At 44.1% G+C, this 27251-nt stretch overlaps 1 protein-coding gene across 3 annotated transcripts in view; it reads left to right on the forward strand.

Annotated features, from left to right (window-relative positions):
• Positions 1 to 27251, forward strand: part of Epb41l4a (erythrocyte membrane protein band 4.1 like 4A) — a 191569-nt gene that overhangs the window by 113847 nt on the left and 50471 nt on the right. For all 3 annotated transcript variants that reach the window (XM_057788695.1, XM_057788698.1, XM_057788696.1), the window contains 6 exons: positions 1498 to 1585; positions 4120 to 4208; positions 4720 to 4783; positions 15695 to 15786; positions 17988 to 18065; positions 23001 to 23122. In XM_057788695.1, coding sequence (XP_057644678.1) covers positions 1498 to 1585; positions 4120 to 4208; positions 4720 to 4783; positions 15695 to 15786; positions 17988 to 18065; positions 23001 to 23122 — 533 coding nt within the window. The remainder of the gene's footprint in view (positions 1 to 1497; positions 1586 to 4119; positions 4209 to 4719; positions 4784 to 15694; positions 15787 to 17987; positions 18066 to 23000; positions 23123 to 27251) is intronic.

Consider the following 27251-nt stretch of genomic DNA (forward strand, 5'->3'; position numbering starts at 1 on the left):
TTAACTTTGCCTTTTTGGCTTCTTATATAACATTTCCCTTTGAATATACTTGGTTTCAGATCTATTATAGTTAAGAAAAAAATGTAGAATTAATCTGCTCATCCAAATTGTTTGCTGAATGGCTCTGCCTCAGTGAGTAGAGGCAGAAGTCGATTGCTGAACAGGAGTCAGAGGGGGCCAGCTCTCCATCTTGGATTAGCATGCACCCAGGATGCTCTGTGGCCTGAAAATAAAATCCTTCATTTTAAGGCTTGGCTGAAGTGGATGCTAACAAGAGCGAGCTTGTTACACATTATAAAGGGCAGCGTGATTGGCGCGGTCTGCGAATGCTAATTCTATTAGGCGTTTCAAAGAACAGCTATATTTTGAAATTATAGGGCTTTGGATAAAGGCCCTTACGTGTTTTATGTGATAGTGCAGCCAGTTATCTTTTTCTAGGAGTAAAGCATGATCAAAACTTGATAGTTTTCTTCTGACCAGTTTATGAAGAACACTCTTCCAGTCTTTCATCTGACCGCGTAGTGAGTGCCTGAAGTGATGGAGTGCATCAGAGAGGACTCTCAAGTTTTAGACATTCTTAGCAGCTTTTATCTTTTGTGAGCCATCAGCCCCCACACACTACCCCACCCCCCATTCATCCACGGAGATTTCTGGCAGATGCTCACCCTCATTAAGAGCAAATGATGTTCACTGGATGCTGCCACCACTGAAGGCCTTAGGAAGATTTCTGTACAGTGATGAAGTGACAAGCACGTCACGGCTCCTGCGTGGGGCTAATGTGTTTCCACACTGCACCTGTGCCCAGGAGCTGTTGGCACGACCCCTGCTGGCTAGCGGGGCCTTCCGCTCCTTGCCTGGTGTGGTGCCAGCTCCTGTTGCTTCTGACGCACAGCTGCTGGTGCTGGTGCGTGGTGACATTTTGCTCCTCGGGAAGTGACTGCTTTTTAATTTGAATGCTTATATTCTCAATGATCTCCTTGGGAGCTTTTGAAACTGAGAGTTTTTAATACATAGTGAGAATTTGGGAATAGACCATAATGAGCAGAAATAGGTTTGGTAAATGAAATTAACTTAATATAAATATTAACTTCTTGTCACCCAAAAGGCCAAATTCTTCTTTGAGGATAAAGCCTTAGCTTGTCCTTCCTTCCCTCCCTCCTTCCTTCCTAGCTTCCTTCCTTCCTTGCTTCCTTCCTTTCCTTCTTCTTCCTCTTCATCCTCTTCCTCCTCCTCTTCCTCCTCTTCTTCCTCCTCCTCCTCTTTCTCCTCCTCCTCCACCTCTTCTTCTTCTTCTTCTTCTTCTTCTTCTTCTTCTTCTTCTTCTTCTTCTTCTTCTTCTTCTTCTTCTTCTTCTTCTTCTTCGTTCTTTTTTAAGCCTTAGCTTTTGCATTACTGCAGAACCTTCCTTGTTTTCCTAATAAGCACAGTGAAGTGTCCTTCTCTCTCTAAGTGGGGTAGCTATGAGTTAAAACGTCTTTGTTTTTATTCTGGGTGCAGGGGTCAGGCTCCTTCTGAAGCCGAGCTGAATTACTTGAGGACTGCCAAATCCCTGGAGATGTACGGCGTTGACCTCCATCCTGTCTATGTGGGTAACATTTAATTAACACAAAATATTTTAAGCTGATGACATTTTTGTTGAAAAGTCGGAGGAACTCCCTGAGGGAAGTCACCAGCCTCTTGTTTAAGCAAGCAGATGATACTTCCTCCTGTGGTCCTCGAACTCGAAGCCACTCTAACCTGGATTAAACCCTAATGAGTTTTGCATAAAAGTCTGTGATTGTATTTCCACATGTAGAAAACAATTAACTGGGCTTGCAAACACAATCTGGATAAGAGTTCCAACGGGCTTAGCTAAATGCCAAAGCAGTTTAAAATCGGTCTATAATTGATGCAAGACAGAAAACAGGAGGATTTTCTAAAAATAGATTTTTGTGGCAGAAAAACATAAAGCTCTTGGCCAGGTGAAGTGGGTGTTGGGGAACCGTCCTGGTGCAGTGGCTGGTGGGTCCAGGCTGAGTGGACAGTGTCCTGTCAACAGGAGAGTATTGTATGGATAGACACGTCTGCTAGTTTCCTTCAGTAGCTATGGAAACTGCCAGCTGTTGACAGCGAGCATGCATCAGATCTGCATGAGCGGTCTAGAGCCAGGCCCTGCCCTCTCAGACCTTTCTCTTTGATTACCTCTTCCATATTTCCACTCCTGCATTCATTTTGTAGCGTGTCTTTAGCTCACTGGTGTTGTCTGAGACAAGAAACCAAACTTCTTACTCATTCAGTCAGTCAGGCAGGGTCTTCCTGTGTAGCCCAGACTGGTTTGAACTCTTCTTGTCTGTACCTGAGGAGTTCTGGGATTCCATGCTTCTGCTATTGTTCCTGGTTCATATTACTTTTACAGTGAGCAGCACCCATGAGTACACATTCAGTGTGATAATGGAAGTTACAGACTCGGAGGATCTAAAAGTTCCCTGATAATAGATTCTGGTCTCATTAGAGGATGGAATGCTGCCTCTAAGATCTGGGTAGAACGGTCCTGTAATCTCAGCACTGTAGTCTCCAGGGGAGGCCAGACAGTCTCACATTTGAGACCAGATTGGACCATGTAGTAAGAAATGAAAGAAGGAAGTAGAGAAGGAAGGAAGGTATCTTTAAAACTCCATGAAGTCGTTGTCTTCTCCTCTGTTGGCCTCTTGGTAGGTTTGGGAGTGTTTAAAAAATACACCCCCCTTGGAAATGTATAGAGGCTTCTGCAAAATGCTTTGATTCTATAATGCCTATCTTAGTTCCTAATCAGGTCTTCTGGCTTTGGAAGGCACTGGTGAGGATCTATGGGGAATGGCCCAGATCTGATAGGTCCTCCATCCCTCTAAAGGTGGAGGCTGGCAACAACGCGGTTTTTCCAGAGCCGTTGTCTTCTGCTTGCAGGCCGTTCAGCAGACAGCTCTGTGCATGTTCCTGGTACCCACCCGGCCTGTGGCTCTGTCATTTCAGGGCCCTGTTTTTTGAGGTTTGTCACAGCCTGGAAAATGAATGTTCTCCAGGATTTATGAGAAGGGATTGCACTTCTCAGTTTTTGAGTGGTCTTAAAGTTACAAGTGGAAGTGGGAAGGACCATGGTAGACCTCAGGAAATCGAAGTCTCTGTCTGTAGGCAGCTGCCTAAAATTTCTCATGAGACTTGTGATACTGGTAAACTGGGCTCAGCTCTGTCCACAGTAGAGAGAGAAACAAGACAAATCACTTGAAAGCACCAGTAGTAGAAGCCAGCGGGTCTCAGGCTATGGCTGCGGAATTATTTGAAGCCCCGTGTGTTCTGACACCCGGCCTTCGTCACTGGAGATTCTGGGTAACTGATTTGGTGGCTCGTCCTCATCAGTATTTTAAGGTGCATGGTGATTCCACCTGGGTATAAGCACCATTGCATATGCAGCCTTGAACTGGTTGTCATTCCGTGCTTCTTTGATGAACTGAAGTCAGAAGCATAGATTGATGCTAAGAAAAGTTTTCCTAAGATTGGGGGTGGGGCAGAGCATCAAATTACAGTTTAGCGGTTTTTTTGTTTGATGTCTTTCAAAAACTTGAGTCCAATTTTAATTATATCTTAGTTATATACTTGTTGTTAATTATATAACCATTCTAACAAATATATTTGTATGGCCAATTATAGTTTTACTATGATCTTCTTTATGAATAAGTCAATGGTCCTGGGAATATATGTATAGATGGAAGTTTCTGTCCTGCCCAGTCCTGTATCTGTTCAGTCCCAAAGAAACACACAGAGGCTTATATTAATTATAAGCTGTTTGGCCTCTTAGCTCAGGCTTATTATTAACTAGCTCTTACAATTTAAATTAACCCATAATTCTTGTTTATGATTAGCCATGTGACTTGGTACCTTTTCTCAATGAGGCATTCTCATTTGGCTTCCTCTATATCTGGCTGGTGGCTGCATCTCTGCCTTTCCTCTTCTTAGAATTCTTCTAGTCTGGTTGCTCCACCTATACTTCCTGCCTGGCTACTGACCAGTCATCATTTTATTAATCGAATACGAATGACAGATCTTTACAGTTTACAAAACCATTATCCCACAGCATATATGTGTTTGCTTCTTTTTGTTTTCCAGGGAGAAAACAAGTCTGAGTATTTCTTAGGATTAACTCCAGTGGGTGTTGTTGTCTATAAGAATAAAAAGCAAGTGGGGAAGTATTTCTGGTAAGTATAGCTTGGGGGCGAGTTAAAGTTGTGTACTGTGTACATCGGGTTTGGGAACTCGTGTGCCAATGGGTCTTTCGGTAGTGAATAGGTAACTGGATGAAAGTGGTTGTAAATGTATGTATCTTCAATGTAATTTCATTTGTGGTTGCTCTGGACTCTCTTGTCCATGGAAGCTATATAGTAGGATTTCCCACCCATCTTCATGTGTGCTGGTGGCCCATGGATCCAGAACTTACTGGAGTTTTAGCTCTAACTGGGGAAGGAATGGAGGGATTGGGGAACTGTGGTACCCTCAGGGAACGGGGATTCCATGCTTGTTGTGTACTTGTGGAGAAACATAGGGATGATGTCCAGAGCAGAGGACATGCAGGGTTGTTCTGCAGTGTCCTCAACAGTACATAAAAGAACCTGTATTGCTCAATCTTTTCCTGCTGGATGCCCTTCTGAATTCTGAAAAGTTCTGGAAAAAAAAAAAAACAACCCCAGTGCTGTCTGCTTTGTTTTTCAGGCCCCGGATTACAAAGGTGCACTTCAAGGAGACCCAGTTTGAACTCAGAGTCCTGGGGAAAGATGTAAGTTTTCGTGGGCACATAGCTCTCCTGTGAAGAGCAGGTCTTGCCTGCTCATTAGTAACTTAAAAGGCATCGTGAAGTTACCACCCTTTCCTTAGCTGCAGCCATGTGGAACCAGGCTAACCATGTCACACACACATTTCTCGTGGACGAGAAAGGGAAGTGGGAATGGGGGAAAATGTCGTTTCTGTCCTGCCTGCGAAGGTGGGACTTATTTAATCTCAAAGGTGTGGACTGCGTGGAACTGCAGAAGTGTGTCTTTGTTTTGCTCCGCTGGGTACCACACATCTGTTCTTAACCTGCTGAGCGCGACACATAAACTGGGTAGAAATTCTGGACGCTTTCAAGGGAGACTGGGAGTCGAGGGCTGGGCACCCTGGCAGTGTTTGGCAGTAGGTGCAGTGTCTGTGCCTGGCTATGCTTTCATGCCTTCGATGTAGCTTTGAGAAGCTGGTCAAAGATGGCGAGGGTGAGAACGATCCCTTTTGATCTGCCTGTGAAGGTCATGCTGCCTTTTCTGCTGCTAGTGCAGCCCGTGCAGGACAAATAGAGCTATAGGAGGAACCATTCCTCTGTCTCCTATTCTCTGCACACACAGTGAAGCCCAGTGTGGAAGTGAACTGGCTTCTTTGACTCTTCATAATTCTTTTTAAGAAAGGATGTGGTATGTTTCTTTCTTTCTTTTTTTTTTTTTTTTTTGATTTTCGAGACAGGGTTTCTCCGTAGCTTTTTTGGTTCCTGTCCTGGAACTAGCTCTTCTAGACCAGGCTGGCCTCGAACTCCCAGAGATCCACCTGCCTCTGCCTCCCAAGTGCTGGGATTAAAGGCGTGTGTTTCTTATTTGGCCTCTTACTTGCTGTGTAGCCCAGCACAGGCTTGAACTCACAGTGGTCCTCCTGCCTCAGCCTCCCAAAGTGCTGGGGCACAGCAAGCTTTGAATTGACCTTTTTTTTTCTTTTGGTGCTAGAAAGATTTTAGGTGCAAACCAGTGCTTCTGTGGCCACTTGAGGAGCTGTCGGCACAGCATAGCATCCCCACGGGTTGGGAACATGGTTTTTAGCAGAGGGTCTCCTGTTTAGAGAGTCTTCTGTAACATCTGTGAAGTGGCTGATAAACTGACTTTTGAGATGTTCAAAGACCCAAACTCTGATGCTGTCTGTTCTTCCTCTAGGGAGAAAAAAAATGGGCTGTTATTATTGATACAATTGAAATCGGGTTTCGAGGTGAATTTGAACTTGTGAGAATGAGAGTCTCGACTTCTCAGACAGTGGTAGTCCCAAAGTCACATACAAGCTCTTAATCGTATAGTTCTTTTTTTTTGGGGGGGGGGCAGAGGATTGAAATTAATTTTGTTTTTAAACTCCTAATTAGATATGTCAATCTTAAAACATTCACTAAGGTATGAGTAGATTTGAGAAGTAGAAAAGCTAGTTAGTCGGATTTTGCAATTTTCTCCCTGTCTTGCCACGGGGTTCACGTGATTTAATGCCAAGAATCCCATGACGCTTGGCAAAGGTGCTGGCATGGTGGTGGACCCCCATGGAAGTGTCCCTGCTGTTTAGGACATCCCTCCCCTTAGGCCTAGGTTCTTTTTGTGAGTTCCCTTTCTTCTCTCTGCTTTACCGTTTCTTCTCTTGTCTCAGGAGAGGAAATGGTAAGGTCGCCAGTACCCGGAACTTTCAGCTAAGGGCAGCATTGTTGATGACATTGCATGGCTCCCCAGTGGCACTCTCTGTGGCACCACCTCCAGATAGCAGCTGGTTCCTAGGCGTTCTCCTCAGCCTGGGTCCCTTCCCGGCTCTGAGACAGAGTGGATGTTGGGAGGAGCCTGAGAAGTCCCATTCCCACTGTCCTGGGTCCTGACCGCCTATAGTTATAAGTGACCTTTAAATTAGGTGCCGAAGCTGGTCAGTGACTGCAGATCCTTTCCTTTTTATAGCCCAGGCTGGCTATAACCTCGAAGTCCTGATTGCCCACCTCTTCTTCCCAAGTGATGGGATCTCAGGTGTTCAACACCATGCCTCGTCCTAAATTTGTTATTAAATAGGCACATTAATTTAACCAAAACATTCTATTTCCTGAGTGTTCTTGCTTGCAGAGCTCCCCCCCCCTCCATCAGGGTTCTTCTCTGTGACTCAGTGATTTGCATAATGGTAGAATTAAATTGATTATTATGGAGGCCTAACTTTAATCACAGATTGAATTAAAATGCCCCTTAAAATCCATCACCTGGAACAGTAATCTCATTCAGCTTGAGAAATGGCTGAAATGCTTAGTCTGCTGGTTTTCTGGTCGACTGGTCTGGTTAAAGAGACTTAACTCCACGCATGTGCTTGGTGCTTTGAGGCCAAGTTCAGAGATACTTTCATGTGTGGCATACGCTTCAAAGTGCACTGTGGCTTAAATTGCACCTCACAGGAATTATAAACTCTGAATAAAGAAAGGTTTCACATAACAATGGTAGACAGTATGTAAAGTATAATGCAAAGAAGAAAATCAGCATTTCCCATTACCTCAGAGTTTAGAGGTAATTATTATTAACAGTTTGGTATGACTGCTTATTGATTTTTTTTGCCTCATTAGTGTAAATGTATTATGTGTTTATATGTGCATACATAGAGATATTATCTCTGTATGGTTGTGTACATCTTTTTATTTTTAGTTGATTTTGAGATAGAGTCTTACTCTGTCAGCCATTTCGTCTTGGGATCACTCTGCTTCTGAAGTGCTGGAATGATAGACAAGGCACCATGCTCAGCATGTGTGTGCTTTTTGTACCATGAAGATTTGCCTTCTTGTTATATTTATATGTATATGCCTGCTTGGAGTTTTGTAAGTTCTATTTCCATGTGTTTTACTGTTTCTTATTATTGTTACTGCAAATGTATGCTTTTCAAGGCAAGGTTTCTCTTTGTATCAGCCTGTCCTGGAACCCACTTTGTAGGCCAGGCTGGTCTCAAACTCTCAGAGATTCGCCTGCCTTTGCCTCCTGAGTTCTGGGATTAAAGGCGTGTGCCACCTCCCACTGGCATGCTTTCTTTCTGTTTCTGAATGGTTTTGCATTTTATTTTGAATGCCTGTGTTTGTGTATGGTTGTATGTGTGTATGTGCACACTCGAGTGCAGCTGTTGGTGAGGTGCAGAAGAGGGCACTGGATCTCCATGGAGCTGGAGTTACAGAAGGTGTGAGCCGTCTGACATGGCCGCTGAGAACTGAACTCAAAGCAATGCTAAACCAATCTCTTGCTTTCCCCAGTGAGAGGGTGCAATCCCCAACACCAAGCCTGGGGCCTGGCCTATAGGAAGCATATTTGTAAACGATACCTGGAGTACTTGCATGTACAATGCATCATGATACTAAACTCAGCTAAGCTTAGTGTCACAGGATGCGAGGCTGAAGGGTTCCTGGCAACGCAGCCGGGAATAATTAGACCTACTGGCAGAACCTGGGAGAGCTTTGGGGAGTGTCCACAGGAAGTGATGGTGGCCAGGAGTGGTTGGTCACTGTCGGTCAACCCAGCAGGTTGGTTTACATAATATGGCAGTCCTTGCGCGTAAAACATATCACTGCTGCCAATTTGCTGTAAATCCTCTTATCTTGTTGCATGACCTGAAAATATCCCCCATGCTCTTGTGTCTCCACCATGTCATAGACTCTGGCTAGCACCCTTCAGTCTGGAGTGTTTTCCTAGCATTCCTTTGTCTTTTATGACCCGGATGTTTAAACACAACCTTACCCTACTATAGTTGAGGCTTCCTTCCATGCTTTTCTGGTGGGTTGTGGTTAGAGTGTATCATGCATTCCCGGTTCTGTAGTCACAGTGGTGAGGTGGTGTCTGTCTCGTGGTGTCACTGCGGAGGCACATGGTGACCATCCCCTGGCCCTTGTCTCTGAAGTCTGAGCTGCTGGCTGTGGTATCACCTAATTTCTTCAATGTCTAATTCCTATTGTGGGTACCCATCCCCCAAGCTAGACAGTAAGTAGTCTACAGGGAGACACAGTAAATTAGCACAAGCACTTCTTTCCTTGTCAGGATTTTCCTGTGTATTTAGCATTCACTCGGCACTTTTACCCAATCTAGTCTTTTACGATAATGATGGGAAATTTTGGTTCTCTAGTTCTCTCATTCCCCTTCATATTTATCTACAGACCCCTGTATTCCACTGTAGGCAAGAGCCCTACCCTCTCTCCCTTTCATTTATTCGTCTGTTTTTGACATAGACTTACTAACCTTTTCCCCCTCAATGATTATGATACAGTCCAGCTAGAGGTTTTGATGGTCAAGAATTCCTAGATTTGACCCCAGCCTGACCTCCGTGCTCCTTGGACCTGTTTCCATCATCCTTGTCCCATCGTCATTGTGGTACTGTTTTCCTTTAGTGTGCTCTGATGTTTAGATGCAGCTTGTATCTCTTTTGTCCCTAGCTTAGTATCTGCACATCTCTAAAGGTCGCTGGTTCCTAGCAGTGGGCGATGGTCCAGGTCTTGCCTAGAAGGTGATTATCAACTCCTCAGTGACTTTCCCAAGCTTTACAGTGGACACAAGTAGAGAATCTTTGCATGTAAATACACAAACACTGTCCCAAATACACCCACATGAAATGCAAAGGTATACAAATGTACATGTGAATTTAAGTGTATGAACGTTCATTTATAGTGTAGAAATTATGAGTTTGCTTCATCCAGGTCTCTCTCTTGCCTTTCCCATTTCATGTTTTATGTCCTTTCTTTGGCCACGAGAACCTTTGTTTCCAGTAACTACACATTTAGTCGTTTGCTCAATCCTCAAGTACATATCAAATAGTTTCAGTCAAAACACTGAAATTACAATTCTTTACCCATATGTGTGAATCAAGGACCTATACTGTCTTCTGTTCACAGTTTACTTGGCTCCTCCCCTCCCCCTTCATTCCTTTCTTCCTTCTTCACTGCTGTGGTTGTATATACCCTCAAAATCTAATTAGGTTTATTTATTTCCAGTTATGGTTCCCTCTGCCTTACATTCCTGCTTGTTTAAGTCTATGTTTTAAATATGCAGAAGACTAACATTCTTCCAACTACAAAAAGATACCCGTGGAGGCACATCACAAATTCCCGAACTCTTTTAGGTTGTTTCTTAGCTTCTTTGAAGCTATTGAGTTTCACTGCTTTCCCCATGGTTTGTTTGTTTGTTTGTTTAAAGAAAAGCATGTGTGTGAGAGTGTGTGTGTACGTGGATTACTCTTCCTTAACTAGAAGGTAGCATGGTACAAAAGCATTTGTATGTTTCTCCTTATTTTTCATCCAGGAATAACTCTGTATCAGTTCACCAGGAACTTTCTAGTTTTTTTTTTTTTCTTTTGTGGTGCTGGGGTGGAGTCCACGGCCTTGTGTGTGCTTCATGGGCTCTCCTGTACTGAGCCTCACCTTTCCCCGCATTCTTACAGACTCCCGTGGGTGCGAGTCCCACAGTGTGCACAGCCCACTGTTTGTGCCGAATGTTTAGGTATCCCCCTTTGAAATACTTTGTGTTCCTTCACTCCGTAACTGTCCATCTGTGTGTTTGGGGTTCGGATGTGTGTCATCTGTTTTTTGGAGTAGGCTTGTTCAGCCAAAGGGTAAGCGCGTATGTGGGTTTTTGTTTGGCATTTCTGTATGTTCCTCCCCAGCTGAGAGGAAGACAATTCTGCATTTCTACCCACGGTATGAAAGTCCCTGAAATATAGATTATGAAGTGTGGACCTCAGTAATATTTGGACCTTGCTGCCATGTAGCATTTTTGTTTTGAGTTTTCTGATCTCAGAATGAACTGCTGGAGTTGTGGCTGGGTAACATGTGAGCTCAGGCTCCCACGTACAGCTGGCTTTGCACAGCTCAGTGTTACTGTCTCACCTGTGTCCCTCGCCAGCACTGAGGGGTTGGGGTGGGGACAGATGGGGGTATAGACTGTCTACCTGTAGAAGCCTCGGGAGCTGAAAGTGCCTAGCCCAACGCTCGCAGATGAGCACCCGGTCTGTGCTTCTCAATTGGAGCTGTCTTGGCCCTGGGCCTCTGCTGTAACCCCTATGAGATCACCTTGTACCGGCCACTCTTGCCTTTGGGTAGCCTGGGCCAGGCTGCAGGGTAGGCTACATCTGTAAGCCCACGGTTCTGCCTCTGCCTCATCTTTTAATTCATTTGTCAACGTTCTCCATGATTAAAATAGATTACGCCATTTTTTCAAAAGGATCAGGTTTTAGAGTGAAGACTGTCAACTACCATTAAATATGAATGAAGGAATTGATCCATTAGAAGCTCAGAACATTTTCCCAGATACCTATACCTTCATGCCAACAAGCACAGCCGTGTTGTTAGGCTGTTTCCTAGTAACAGTTCCCAGGCCCTCGTCCTGTGTGGCAAGCATGTTGCCCACTCAACTGTCTCCCCAGCCCTTGCTTTAGTCCTTTCTGGAGAAATGTCAAGCAGGGTGACATAGTGAGACCAAAAACCAATTAACAACAAACACCCAAACCAAACAAAGCCATGCTGTACATCACAAAAGTGTTTGAGCTGACGTGAGCTTACGTGCATACTATACATGCTGCATGCGTATAGAGGGGCATTTGTATTTATATTTTTTGATACTGGGGGATGTAAAATATATTTTCTTAAGACACAGACAGTTCTTTGTCTAAATTAACTAGATAAACACCCCAGTACCTTGCCTAGTGAACATTGACAGTGCACATAACCACCTCAAACCGCGTGTGATTACCCAGCATGCCCCACACTTACTTGGCATCCCATAGACTTCTGTATGTAAATACCTTAAGGCACTAGCATTGTGAGAATTGCCCTTTTAGGGGGGTTGTTATGGAAACTTATCTTGGGAGAACAAGGTGAGGTCTACTCAGGGTTTTAACATTTCTTTCCAACTCCCCTTTTCAAGTAATAACAAAAGCGGCATTTTAAAAAATCAGGTTTGAACTTGAGGAAAGAGTAATGAAAGATGATGAAAGCCGTTGAGAGAAACCCAGCGTCTCAGGTACGCCAGCATAATTCAGCGCTTCAAACAGCACCCAGCCAGTCTCGCCATCTGAAACATGAAATTCCCGCATCTACTTAACATTCTGTGTCTCTAGTGTGAGTTTCCATCTGAAGAGCAGGTCTGTTTTCTAATTTCACTGTTTGCCTTTGCTTTCTGAGCAGCAGAGAAGGAAGTATTTCAGTCGATTGTTATCATGTTTCTTCTTCTTTTCGTTTCTCTCTTCAGGCCTAAAGTAAGTTTAAGAGTTCAAACTCGTGTTTAGATCGAATGCAAAAATACCTACAGATTTCAAATGTTACGTTTCTCTCGAGCCTCTCCTGGCTCTCCAGTGAGGCCTGGGTAGGAAGCGCCTCTGCCACAGGCCTTCAGGTATTTGCAGAATGGCTTTATCTTACCATCTTTAGAAACACGGATCTCTTTTTGCTTGCCAGTGGCCCGTGCAGTGTATCTTTTCACAGTTACATGTATTTATGGAATTGTATCTGTGAGTGTTTGTGTATGTACTGGAGAGACACACGTGGAGGTCAGAGGACAGCTGTGGGGGTCTCTTCTCTCCTTCCATCATGTGGGTTCCAGGGATTGGTGTCAGGTCCTCCGCCTTTCCCCACGATCTGTTGTCCCCCCCCCCCCATACATCTTGAGTTACATCTGGTGACTGTGGATGTGGGAAGTGTTTGTAGGGTTGTGAAAGTGCTCATTCCTATAATTCCAGGGGGCTGAGGAAAGGCGGGACCCCCACCTGTGACTGTCTCCATAGAAACAAGGAGAAGCCGGTTGAACACAGGACTGTGTAACACAGACTCTTGTGTCAAGAGCACAGGCTTGAGAGACACGGGAAATGGAGTGGCCCAAGATGCCTTAAGCAGCCCAGCCGTGCCTTGGCAGTGTAAACCACTTCCATGATTCGGTCAAGAGTGACAGCAAGGAGCAGAAGCAAACAGTCCCCTCCCTCCCCCACTTTAGGCTGTCCAAGAGAGACAGCAGCAAAGATGAGCAGAGAGACCAAGGAGAGGAAAGGTACCCAGCTGGGCATTTGCGGATAATAATATTTCTGAGTTCTAATAATGCAATCAAGGATTTGCTCCATTGAGTCTCCTTAGAGACCCAAGGGACAGTGTTGTCCACATTCTGTCTTAGATACAAACGACCTAAGCTTAGTTAACTCATCAACCAAAAAGGACGGATCCAGACAGCAGCATGGCTTGGTGCGTGAATGACCAAAGCTCTGAAGGTGTCTGAGTAACGCAGCATGCTTTGGATGCTGGGCAGGGGTTTTTAGCTGTTAGTCGGGATGGCTCTCGGTCTTCAGATAAGCTGCCTCGTGGGCGGAGTGGAAATGTGTGCGTGGCCACATCTGTTTAGAAATGGTCCCCAAGTGCTCTGTCAGTTCCTTGGTGCCAGCAGCATGTGACAGAAGTCCACAGAATTTCCTCAGAGTACCTGGCTCCCGGCTTAGCATTAATCTTCCTTTGCTATTTGACTCACGCTGTCAGCAACGCCACAGAAAACAGGCGGCTTCTCTGAAGCCTTCTGCACAGGGGGAATGAGTTCATACTTGTGTTCGTTCACGGCAGGAGTAATTAGGAGGCCTGTGGGAGACTCCCCTGCCCCTCTGTCTGTGCCCAAGAAAACTCGAGAAAACCCAAGTTCCAGTTGGATTTGAAGTAACTTTTATCTTTCATTAAGTGATGATAGATTAAAATACATATTAAGAATTAGATACCCCGGGGTAGTTGGGGGAAGTGGGAGGAGGGGAGGGAGTGAGAACTGGGGAAAAAATTAGATACTCTTTAACCAGCTTTCAATAAGAAAAGCAAAATAATACAGACATGTGGAGGATGAAGTGGAAAGCAATCTGAGGAAATTTTGAAATGAGGAGACGACGGAGTTTAAAGACTGGATAATTTTAAATTTCCTCTGTGCTTATAGAAATACAGGTTCTGTGTATTTAACATTTTTGAGAATTTGACTCAGGTACATATATATCTTCTTGGTGGATGTTTCTGCTGAGATGTGAATGTGCTAGAGACTGGCTTCAGCTCCTGTTTGGCATCCATGGCGAGGCCCAGTGTGTACTGTCACATCTGGGCTCCCCTTGTTGAGAAGGGCGGGGAGATGGCCTGTCCCCATGTGTGGCATAGGGAGAGGCCGCCTGCCCCGGCATTCGCGTTTCCTTAGTGACTTACCCTGCAGGACACGCTCACAGGCAAACTTTGAAAAGTGACCTGGGCATTGTAGTGAGGACAATCCAATGGTGACCAGGTCTGGAGAGGGGAAGTGGGGGCAGTGGCAGTGAGGGGGATTGAATTGTTACTGTGAGTTCATCTTGGGTCGCCTGTGCTTTTGAGAAGAAACCTGGAAGGAGAGAGCTTGCCCTCTTGGCACTCTTGTCTCCTCATGGGAGCCTGAGCTTTCTTACCCTGCCCCGTCTCCGCTCCTCTCCAGCCTCAGTTTCTTTCGCTGTCAGGAAAAAAGGGTTCTGAAGTCACTGAACTTCTCCCTCATCTCTTGTTAGAGTCTTGTACAGAGGTCGCCAGATAGTCTTGCTACGGAAAGCAGAAACTGCCTTTGGAACCCCCTTGGCCTTTCTGTGGCCTTTGAGACATGTGCTCTCTCTCCCCAGCCTAGCTGACACCCTTGTCTCCTGGCTCACTTTGACCCACCTCACGAGCGTTGTCCTGTGATTCCGCTTTAACCCCTGCCCTCTCTTCTGACCATCTTAGGCATTCTCGGGAGACAGTGCTGCGCCAGGAGATGTGACCTCTCTTTTGCTTGGGGCTCCTCTGTGCTTACTGGCCCGTTTGGCATTCTGTGGATGTTTCCTTTTAATATGTTGGCCCGACCTTACTGTCATTATCTCTAGTTTTTCCTGCTTGCCGTCTACTCACAGGAACACCTAAACTGAATCCCTGAGAATCTCCCTCCGTTTCTTCCTTCACCTCCTAAGATTTTGGTAGTGGGCTGGTTTTGCTGCGGCGTGAACGTGTGGCCATTCTTTTGCTCTGTCCCACATTTTACAAATACACTCCTAAGTTAGACAGTGTTATTCTGGTTGGGCTTGGGAGGAACCTCACGTGTCCATGTTAAATGGTGGACAGATAGTCCAATTACTCCTGCGCACTGCCAACATTGTGTTATGAGTTCACAGGAAACTCATTCCACAATAATTGCTGCGTTTAAGGCTAGCATTTGATTTTTAAATTTGAAGCTAAATTATCAATGTCTAACTTCATAGAGCTTCTCATGCTTATTTTGTTTTGCTTTATTTTCTATTTGGTCATTGAAAATAACATTTCACACACACACACACACACACACACACACACACACTAGAGTTACCTTTAATGGGTTCTTAGTTTCTTATATATCAGATAACCACTAGATCAAAATGGCCATTAAATTTCTTTATGCCTATTGCATGCACACTGGATCTACCATAGAACTTAATTTTATGCACCTAATAGTTCAGTGTATTGGAGGCAGCCCCCTCACTGCTTCTCCTGAGATGCTCCAGACAGAATTTAAGTATGCTTTCTCCGTCTCTGAAAGCAGTAGAGTTAAGGACTGTACGTATGGGCATCCCTGTCTTTGTTAGGAGTGAATTCCGCAAGCGGTGTTTTCTGTATGCAGTGACCACGTATAACGAGCAGACTTGCAGGGTTCCCAGTCCACGGTCTGGATGATCCGTAGTCATGAGACCACATAGAAGGATGGCACCGAGATTTAAATAGAAGTTATGTTTCATAATTGTAGACAGTGGAAAGTAATTTTTAATGCAGTCTTCCAAAAATAGCTTTTCTTTCAGTGTTAGCCTCTGCTCTTCCGGATTTCGGCTCCCTTGAGGAGGGCTGCCCTCCTGAGAGCGTCACAGCCAGTAACCGGTGTTCTCTCCCCGTCTCTCGCAGTGTAATGAAACCTCGTTCTTCTTCGAAGCTCGAAGCAAAACTGCCTGCAAACACCTCTGGAAGTGCAGTGTGGAGCATCATACATTTTTTAGGTATGTCGACAGAGTGCTTTGTCCCTGGTACAGTCAACGAAGGTGCCGTTCCATGTTCATGACAACTATTGAGAAATATTTCTTTGATTTGTTCAGCTCCTCATCCTCTTGGTTGCGTTAATGCACATATATACACACATGTGTGGTACATCTACATATGTACTTACGTTCAGATTGATATGCATATATATGCATACATGTGTGGTACATCTACATATGTACTTACGTTCAGATTGATATGCACATATATACACACATGTGTGGTATATCTACACATGTACTTACGTTCAGATTGATATGTACATATATGTGCGTGTGGTACATCTACATATGTACTTACGTTCGGATTGATATGTACATATATATGCATGTGGTACATCTACATATGTACTTACATTCAGATTGATATGCACATATACACACATGTATGTGGTAATCTACATATGTACTTGTGTTCAGATTGATATGCACATATATACACACGTGTGGTAATCTACATATGTACTCACATTCAGACTGATATACACATATATACACACGTGTGGTAATCTACATATGGACTCACGTTCAGACTGATATGCACATATATACACACGTGTGGTACATCTACATATGTACTTGTGTTCAGATTGATATGCACATATATACACACGTGTGGTAATCTACATATGTACTTGTGTTCAGATTGATATGCACATATATACACATGTGTGGTAATCTACATATGTACTTGTGTTCAGATTGATATGCACACATATACACGTGTGTGGTAATCTACATATGTACTTGTGTTCAGATTGATATGTACATATATACACACGTGTGGTACATTTACATATGTACTTACGTTTAGACTGATATGCACATATATACACACGTGTGGTAATCTACATATGTACTCACGTTCAGATTGATATGCACATATATACACACGTGTGGTAATCTACATATGTACTGATATTCTTTGCTCACGCTGTAAGAACAATTCAGGGATAATTGTTAAAGTTTTGTGGAAAAAGCACAGAATTACCTAGCAGCTATGTGATGGGGTGGAAATTTGGTGTTTCTCTGTGAACATACAGTAGTTAAAGTGCCTGTAAGGTACCTCAGTGGAGCTGAGTAATCCTCCTGCCTCCGCCTCCCATGTGCCGGGACAGGCATGTGCTATCACACTCAGCTCTGTAGGTACACTTTTTTTTTATTGTTTCATGTCTTTTTGTCGTAAAGATCAAAACAAAACAACAAAACTGACTTCAATTGTTTATTGACTCGAGATTGAATTCTTCCCCTTATTCCCATACAGTTTACATTGGGTATTACAAAATGACTGTTAATCCTACCAGGTACATGCTGCCTTTAATCCCAGAATGGGAGGCAGAGGCAAGCAGATCTCCATGAGTTCCAGGCCAACCTGATCTATGTAGCTAGTTCCAGGCCAGCCAGGGCTACATAGTGAGGCCTAGTCTCAAAAGAAAAGAAAATCCCTTTGTACAGTTTTTGCTGGTCTGTTAGGGGAAAGAGGTGACCCAGATGGCCAAGACTTTCCCCACAGCCAGTGACACTGGGCCCACGATCTCGCCATGGTGGTGTCTGTTGGAAGTACCCTGAAATGGGAAATGCTGGAACATGTAAAGAGTGAACCAGCACTATGTATGATGTGATTGGCTGCCATTCAACCTTCATACAAGTAAATCAGAACGGTGACAAATTCCCAGGATGACATAAGGAAGAATACATTACCATTACCGTTTCCTAGAGAACATAAGAAATATGAGGGAGTTAGGGTTCAGACTTAGCTTAAAGTAACTGGGTATGGTGATTGGACTGTACAGATGGTTCAGTTGTCCAGTGAGTCTGCTGTCCTAGCAGAGAGCTCAAGTTCAGTTCCCAGAACTCATGTCAGGCAGCTCACAACCATCTTTAACTCCATATCCAGGGTATGTGACACCCTCTTCTGGCCTCCATGAGCACCTGCACTCACATGGGCACACACACACACACACACACAGAGAAAGAAAGAGAGAGAGAGTAAAAATACATCTTTAAAATAATAGCTGACTGTTATTTCCTCCTAGTATGTAGAATAAGTAAAATATTTTAGCTATCTCTACTAAATAGTTTTTTTTGTATAGCTCTGTGCTCAAATGTTATATAAATATTTGTATTTAAAAGTCTTTGGTTTTCTTTTAAAAATTAACTAGAATGCCAGAAACAGAGTCGAATTCACTGTCAAGAAAACTCAGCAAATTCGGGTCCCTAAGTTCTAAGCATCGGCCCAGGTAAGTGGCGTCTCCCCTCCCCCACATCCTGGGACTTGAGCATGTTGACAAGGTATTAATTCAGTTACCTACACATCTGTGGGTCTCCCTCTCCCGCTGCCAGCAATGCCAATGTACTGTAAATAAATCTTTCTTGACAGAAATGGCTTTCCAGTTTTAAATGCATCTAGCCTCTCCATTAGCTATATAAAGGTATGGGCTTTTAGAGCACAGTAGAATTTGTTATATTCAGGATTTCATTTTGCTGTAATTATCAGTTATTTCCAATTATGTTCTGTGATTATGGAACAAAGCAGATATTCTGGAGTATAACTAACTGGTTGTGATGTTAGAATATTTGGTTGATCCCATATTGAACAATTAATATTCTACATCAAACATGCTTTTACATATATAACTTACATATGCATAAACCTGCTTATAGCAATGCTTACTCTGTATCAACTTTGTTGGGCATTTTGTCTTTATTGTTTGATACTTTCTATTGCTTCAGTTAACCATCACAGTTGTCTGTGATGTTATCGTCATTGAAGAAACTGAGGCTTAGGGATGCCAAGGGACTTTCCACATAGCCTAGCTAGGAAGCAGTGCCGTGAGATCCATGACTTTCTGGCCGGTGCGCTCTTGACTATTAGACAGACTCAGCCCATGGAGAGAAAATTTGACCTTCGTGCAGCCAGTTGCCTAACTCTTTCTAACACTTGTATTAAAAGTGGGAGTGAACCCTGGATTTTGAAGAAACATTTGTTTCAGTTCCTTCTGTTCAGTGGAGAGCTGTGATGTTTCAGGAACGCTGTTAGGACCGCAGATGTACAGACTCAGCCCAAACCACTGTGCTGTCAAAGAGATGCAGTACTTCTTAGGCAGAGAAGCAGGTTTCAAGGCTTAGTGAAGCCAAGCAGGGTGCAGAAATGCTGCCGAGGAGATGGGAGACTACTCTGTCAGCTGACTAGGGACATCACTGGATGAAGCGCTTGCACAGGAGATTGAAAAAGTCATGCCCGCAGGACTGCAGTGTGCCAGGTTTTAATTCCTCTCTTTTAGTGACCCACTTGGAAGTCTTAAATCTAAGACAAGAGACAGCCATTAAGGGTGACCAGCAGCAGATACCCAGTGTTTGCAGTGAATAGGTATCTAGCATAGTGTTTGCAGTGAGTAGGTATCTAGCATAGTGTTTGCAGTGAATAGGCATCTAGCATAGTGTTTGCTCATTTGATGACAAGAAGAAAAGTGATATTTATTCTAGGCACTTTTGATTTTGTATGAAGGTTTTTTTCAATGTGTAAATATTTAGCCTTCAGTTTTTCAGAGTTCTTCCTTAGACGAGAATAGAATTATGAAATATTTAAGAAGATAGTATAACTTTTACACCGAGAAGAACAGGCAACACCCAGTATTTGTGCTGTTTTCCTAATCATGGTATTGCCAAGGCTACAGAGAAAATCTGTCTCCTTGTCAACGGTCTGCAGCTAATGGGAAGACATCTGTTTTCTTAGTGTTTAGATGATTAAAATTATAATCATGCTGTTTAACATATGCTGGAATTAGTTGGCTTCTGCAAATATAACCATACCTGATTTCTCAAGTTTATTGAAATGCAAATACTGTGGCTACTGGGAATTATTATTAGAAATTATTCTTACTGGATTTTGCATATTAAATACAATTTTTTCCCAAGAAAGCAATTAAAGGTAACCTTTGCAGAATTGAATGTTCTGCTAAATCTGCTCTGATTTCATGACTAATATTAACTGCCTGGCAAATCTTAATGAAACCAAAATCTATTTATTTGTGTGTAAGGAGCAATAACTTCATGCCACTTGTGGGAGAGAGGCATTTCATCTGTCTGGTCAGAGGTCAGGCAGGACAGGTCTCTGATTGCTGCGTGGTCACTAATGCAGACTGCTTTGTGATAAGAGTTGGCAAGCTAACATTCTTTTAACCCGTATCACATGCTTGCCTCTTTGTTAAAGTAATCTAGAGATACCCCAAAATGAAATAGTTCTGGAGCACAGTAATCATCACCTCCTGCAGGATGTGAGATAAAGTGGCAAAGGAGCTGTGTCCCAGACTGCAGTGTGTGAATGTGGATACGTGTGTGTGTGCATGTGTATGTGTGTGTGTGCATGTGCATGTGTATGTGTGTGTGTGCATGTGTATGATTGTGTGTTTATGCGTGTATATGTGTGCATGCATATATGAGTGTGTGTGTGTGTGTGTGTGGTTTGCAGGGACTCTTGTGTGTGTAAGAAGAGGAGGACAGTTTTCTAGTCTTTCTCTTTTCTGTCTTAGGGCTTGCAGAATGCCAGGGTGATTCTTCATCTTTTAGGGAAAACTAGTTATGGTTTAAGAAGGGGAGAAAAATCAAAGATTTTAAATGATGTGAGATAATCATATTTCAAAATTAAATTGGGAAGAAGGCTGAGCTGAAGTCTGAAGTTTTGATTCTCTTGTTTTTATTTTGAAAGACCCGAGATCTGAAATGGAGACTGATTAAATCTTTGATTAAGTATTTTGTTACATATTGATATCTCCTTATTAGAGTCCCTTGAAAATTAGCCTTCCCTGTTAACTGTTGTTAAGCTCCTTAAAAGAATGAATTGCATGAACTTCATAGGAGGCCTGAGACGCAGGCATCCTCTCTGTAGGATTGAACCATAGGAACGCTCGAATTTCATGAAGCAGGGAAAAGACCCAGTTCTCAAGAACTCCTCCTTGGTGTCAGGTGCTTTCCCAGGCACTGCTGATTTGATCTGCACAGCGGCCCACCAAAGAGGTATCATGTCCTCAATTATAGGAGAGAAACCGGAGCCCTCCCCTGGGGAAGTCATTAAGCTAAGGACCCATAAGCAGCAAATCTTCTATCTGAAGCCAAGCAACTTTCCCTGTTATTTCCCTCTCCTTCACTGTGATGCTCAAGGACGGTGGCTTTGCCAACCAGAATAGAGACGCTGCCTGTGCCAGAGTGTGAAGAGGCGTGGAAGTGGGGGCTCTCGTACTTCATGCCCATTATTTGAAACCAGAGAGAAATAGCATACTGTAAGAAGGGGTACACTGTAATAGCGAGGATTAACGGGGGCTGCAGAGATCTCTAAAAAGAAACAAACAAAAAAAGCCTCAGAGACCACATGGCTAGGAAAAGGCAGATCTGAGTTTTCCTCAAGGCTTGGAATTTCAAATTAAATAGTGAAGTGTTCCGTTCCTCCTTGTCTACAGTCAGCCCTGTACTGACCAGGTGGAGAGTCTGGAACCCGTTCTAGGCCTGGATCTTGTGTAGCCTGTAGATTAGTTGACATTTCTAGTCCTTAGTCTTATTAATCTTGGGAAATTATTTTCTTATTACTTTGTTCCTGAGAGAGGAATTATGAAGAAAAATTGAATAATAAAGTAAAATTTCATTATAAAATGTCCCAGGGGTCTGCACATTTAGTTATGTTTTTATGACGAATGTTTCTTCCTCTGTGAAGTGAGATACACACTATCCAAGCCTTTTTGATGTTGGAGAAAGTTTGGAGAAGGTATACCCGATCTTTATGCTTTGAGCCACATGTAGTAACGGAATCTTGTCTGTCTATGGGATTTCTTTGGAGCTTTTCAGAAAAAGAGCCTCTGCTCATAGAGGCCTCTAAGCTAGAGGACAGGTGTTTTTTGGTTTACAGCTTCAGAGACTGCAGCTGAAGGTTAGCTGGGTCCATTGTATTGGGTCCCTGGTGAGGTAGAACCTCACGGCAGTGGGAGTGTGTGGTGGGAGAGACTGATGATCTCATGCTTGCAAAAGAGGGTGAGGGTCAGGAAGAAGGGAGAGAGGAGACAGTCAGGTCTCAGTCCACATATGTTGTACATATTCACTTGGAAGGCCACCTCAATGACCTACTTCCTCCAAATAGGCCCCGCCTTCTAGCAGTCTATTGGGTTATAAACTGATCAATGGATTAACCCATTGCTGAGATTATTATTATTATTATTATTATTATTATTTTTTTTTTTTGGTTTTTCGAGACAGGGTTTCTCTGTGGTTTTGGAGCCTGTCCTGGAACTAGCTCTTGTAGACCAGGTTGGTCTCGAACTCACAGAGATCCGCCTGCCTCTGCCTCCCAAGTTCTGGGATTAAAGGCGTGCGCCACCACCGCCCGGCCATTGCTGAGATTATTAACTTCACAACCTAATCGCCTCTCATTTTGGCTACTGACAGGAGCCAGGACCTTCAACATATAAGGTGTGTGTGTGTGTGTGTGTGTGTGAGAGAGAGAGAGAGAGAGAGAGACAGACAGACAGACAGACAGACAGAGAGACAGACAGAGAGAGAGACAGACAGAGTTTTAAACCAGAATGGCAGCCTAGGGAAGGAAGCTGAGACTCCAGATCCTCCTCCATGATCTCTAGGGAAGCAAGCCCTGTGTGTAGGCTTCTAGGTCTGTTTTCTCTCTTTCCAGACACGTGGTTTGTTAAGTGAGGGGATATAATAAATGACTGATTGTGCCAGGGCTCAGAAACAAAATCACACTGGTCTGTTGCAGGGGTGCCTTACGGCTTGCTGAGTGGGCACAGCCCGGGACAGGCTAGTAGAATTACTACCGTTGCATAGCTCACCCACCACGGCTTCTCCAGTGTTTAGCTGTGGGCCTCAAGGCCATCAGCAACCTTAATTTCTAGCCTGTCCTACCTTGAACATAAACCTAACCTTTGATAAATCTTCCCTTCCTGCTGGTCCCTCAGCAAGCTCTTCTTTTTCCCTGACATAAACCCCTCCCTGAGGCTAGTGCTCCTTTCTTGGTCAGTAGGATCACGGGGATCAGTTAAGAACCTCGCACAGCTATGTTCCACTGTGTCTGTGCTTTTCTTCCCCGTCTTCTTTGCAAGGTCCTCTGGTCGGTTTGTCATTTAACTCTGGCCACATGGTTTTACTCCTGCTAATCCAAGTGTCGCGTTTTCCAGTGGCAGGACAGCTCTGCAAATGAGCCGAGATCTTTCTATCCAACTTCCCCGGCCCAATCAGACCGTGGCGAGAAGCCGAAGCAAGACTTACCCCAAGAGGGTAGCGCAAACACAGCCAGCTGGTGAGTAGTCAACCCCAGTGCGTCCAAATGATCTAGCAGTTTCTTTTAGGCTGGTGCATAAGACATGCGAGGTGGTGACTACAGTAATGTAATCTTTTTTATTCTATTTTAAGTGCATGATATGCATGTGATCATGTGTGTTTGTGTACATGCTAACATTTGTGTATGTGAACGTGCTTGCACACACGGTACTGCACACATGGAGGCTGGGTCAACCTTGGGTGTCGGGCTTCACTTTCTATCTTGTTTGAGACAGGGTCTCTTTTTGGTTGTTCATGGCTGTGTATATCAGGAGAGCAGACCTGTGAATTTATGGGGACCATCCTGACTGACTCTGCCTCCCATGTTACTTACTGTAGGAACACTGTGATTGCAGGTACATGGTCACACCCAGCTGTTTTACTTGGGACCAGGGGTTTGAACTCAGATCCTCACACTTGTATGCAGATGCTTTGGTATACTGGGCATCTCCCTAGCTCTTTGTTTCTAATACTAGAATTTTTAGTTGGACTCTGGAAAGTTTCAAACAATCAGAAGTCTAGAATCCCCTGTGAGCTGGTCTCTTGAGGTATGGCAATGCTTCATAAGGCAGGTAGAATCTTAGCTGAGTTTGTCTTATTTCTGCCACACCTGAGGGACTGCAACCCAGCTCTGTATTCTGTACTCAGATGGTTGTATGTGGCGCTGGGTTAAAGCTTTGACAAGCATCCAGCATGCAAGGAAGAGGAGGAAGGCCCAGGCTGTCCTGGGAAGGACCTTTCTGACTCAGGATGTCACCTTCCTTGGGAGGCACAGGAATAAGGGCTGGGTGTGTCGGACACTTCCTAACTCAGTATATGACATTTCCACACATTTCACAGTTAGTTTCAAAAAGTACAGCCAGGGAGAGCTAGGTTACTCTAAGGTCACCCAGAGTGCTTCTGCAATCACGTAGTAACTCAGTTACATCAGTGTCTTAGGCATACACTTCTAGTCTTCTAATGGCTGGTCTTATGTTTTATTTTAGCATACTGTACTATTTTTTTTATGTGAGCAATATGGAATCCCATTGGGCTACCATCCCATGCTAAAGATTAATAAGCAAACTTCCCACTCTATTGTACTTCTGAAAAATCGTAAACACTACCTCCTTTCCATCATCATGTTGAAGTGTTAATCTAATTAATTTTATCAACAAAAAATCAGGAGTCTAATATTGGGGTAAGAACCTAAAAGATCAGAGAACAGGGAGCAGCCATCAGCAGCCTCTGACCTCTTCCATTCCTCAGCCCCTAAGGGCTGAGAGATCCTCTCTACCCCACCTTACCACTTCCTGTCTCCTCTCTGCCTACAGTCCTCCAAACCTCTGTGGTCAACTCCGTCCTCTGACTCCAAGCAAGCTTTGTCAGAATACAATCAAACTATCACCCAGCATCATGTCCTACTTTTATGTGTTATTTTTAACTCTAATTAATGCTGCTCATGTGCAAGGAGATGTGGGTTCACCCCCCACCCCCAGCAGGGGTCGCTTTCCAGTGGCCGCATGCCTGTGGAAGGGGAGAGGTGGTGGGGGGTCCTAAGATGAAGTGAGAGAGCCCTCTAGTCCTCCCTCCTTGATGGCTGTGAGCTTTCCTCTCCACACCTCCTGCCCTGTGGAGGAGGGGCATCCCTGAAAAGCTGCTCTGAGAGAGACCAAGACAGTGGGGTCTATAATAAGGCCCCCTAGGTCCCAGCTACCCAGGGAGTCCACCTTCCAGCCCGAGGACCCCTCCCATGCTGGTTTCTCCAGCGAGACCCTTCACTCAAGTCTCTGTTGCTAGGACACAGTCATCGCTAACTGCCCAGGGAAGAAGCAGCAGTTCCCATTCATTAAGGCTTGCTTTTTAAACTAGGCTGGGGATGTAGTGCAGTTTAAAGTATATCAGGCCCTGGATTTTATCTCTAGAGCTGGAAGAAGGGGGAAAAAAAGCCCAAATTTCACTGGCTAAAAGAAACAAAATATTACCTTAATAAATAACCTTGCTATAGTTATTTAAAGTATTTGAAAATTTTGATCATAAAAATGGCAGAGGCTGATTATTTTTGCAGTATTGAACCTAGCACCACATGCATTACCACTGAACTATATCTCCAGGTTTGTTTGTTTTCAATTTTTATTTTGGGAGACTGGAGAGATGGCTTAGCAGTTAAGAGTAACTTGCTGCTCTTCCAGAGGACCCAAGTGCGGTTTCCAGCACCCATGTAAGGTGGCTCATGATCACTTGTAACTCCAGCTCCAGGGCCACTTGCAAATATCTACATATAATTAAAACACAGAACAATAAAAATAAAATTGTGTTTTTGTTTTGGGTCAGGGTCTTGATAAATTGTCAGTGGTAACCTTGAGTACAAGCTTGATGAATTTTTAAAATAGAGACTATGGGTTTTTTTGTTGTTGTTTGTTTGTTTGTTTGTTTTTTGTTCTTAGTATTTGCCCTGTATTTGGCAGAAGTGGAGTTATAGTTTAAAGAAGAAGTAGGTTATTTTTTTATTCTAATAAGGCCAACTATTATTTTTATAGACTGAATCCTTTTAATAAGACCACCAAATAAAGTGTTAGCACTACAGTTTTTGGGATTATAATTTCTCACCTCCCATTTCCTATGTTTTTGTAATTAACAAGCAGCATTTGACTGGAGATGGTTGTTGCTAGTTTGTGTCTCTAGCTTATATGCAGCACTTTTTACTTTAGAAGACACTCCTTTATTCCTTTGGAAGAGAAAACAGTCTGATCTCAGTAGATGACTTGCTCCGTTTAACCTGCACCCCAGCTCTCACGAATTTAAAGGGCCTTGGGCTCACCTCTCAGTCAGGAATAACAAACGTCTGGTAGCTTAAAGGTCATTGTGTTTTGAATCTGCCAAGCAAAGGCCTTGGCACCTCTGTGAGGAAGTGCATTCCAGAGTCAAGATTCTACACCCCGCAGCCGGCTGCCCCACCCAGGTGAGCTCAGTGCCAGGGCAGGCGGCCAGCGCATTCCAAAAACCAGAGCTGCCTCTGTGGCTAGAGCCCCAGTGTGTGAAGAGGAAGGGAGGTGGCGGGCAGGAAACATGCGTATTTGCACAGCCCTTTCTCTGAAGAGGTCTTGGCAACTCGGGCAGGTGGGTTCTTGTGAGAAGCGGCTGCTGTATGTAGGCAGTAAAGACAGAATGTTTAAGTAGAGCCCAGAATTAGCTGTAAAGGAAATAATAACACCGCCAACAGTGCTGTGATTCCCCAGGGAGGCATTTGATTCCTTAGGAACATGCCACTGAGAGATACAGGAGGTGCAGTATCATCTGGATCACAGAAAAGCAAGACGGCAGTTAGGAGCACTTGCTGCTCTTGCACGGAGTGGGCTTTGGTTTCCTGTGCCCACTCTGCACTTTATAACCCACCTGTAATGCCAGTTGCAGGGGACCCAATGCTCTCTTCCAGTCTCTGTGACCACCTGCATGCTCATGGTACACACACATACATGTAGACAAATATTCATTAAAGCAAGACAATGTCGTTAGTCTTCAGGCTCTGCAGTAGGGGCCGTGGACACTGTGACCAGAAGGATGAGAGAATGACTTTTGAGGGAGGATCACTGGGCTGAGTGTGCGGGCAGACCTCGGCCATGGCTACAGAATAGACTCATTATTTAGTCCTGATTCTTCTAGTGTTGTAGGAAGCACAAAACCTGGGTATTTATGTGTGCCATTCAGAATTCAAAATATTAGTAATTGATTTCATTTAGAAAAAGTATGTGCTAAATCTAAGCGACAGATTTGGTTTGTAGACTGCCTCTTTAGGATCCCTGGTTGGAAGAGTTAGGGCAGATGGTTGACTTACTACATGGTCACGAGATGCCTTCACCTGTCTTGGGGTTCCCAATGGTCTCCTTTAGTAACCCCCGGGAGAATCACGTTTCCTCCCAACACTCATCCATCACTCTTGGCATGAACACTTTGTTATTAGTAGGTTGGTCAACCCGCTATAGGGAGAGATGTTGCCACAGCTCTGGACCACGGCAAATGATTTACCTGCGGGTAGCTGCCTGGCATGTCTGGACATGAGGTAGGCCCAGTCAAAACAGTAGATATGCAGGAAGCATTGATGGAGTGAGGAACAGTTTCACCTACTGCAG

This window comes from Chionomys nivalis, chromosome 14, assembly GCF_950005125.1.
Source record: "Chionomys nivalis chromosome 14, mChiNiv1.1, whole genome shotgun sequence".
NCBI lineage: Eukaryota > Metazoa > Chordata > Mammalia > Rodentia > Cricetidae > Chionomys > Chionomys nivalis.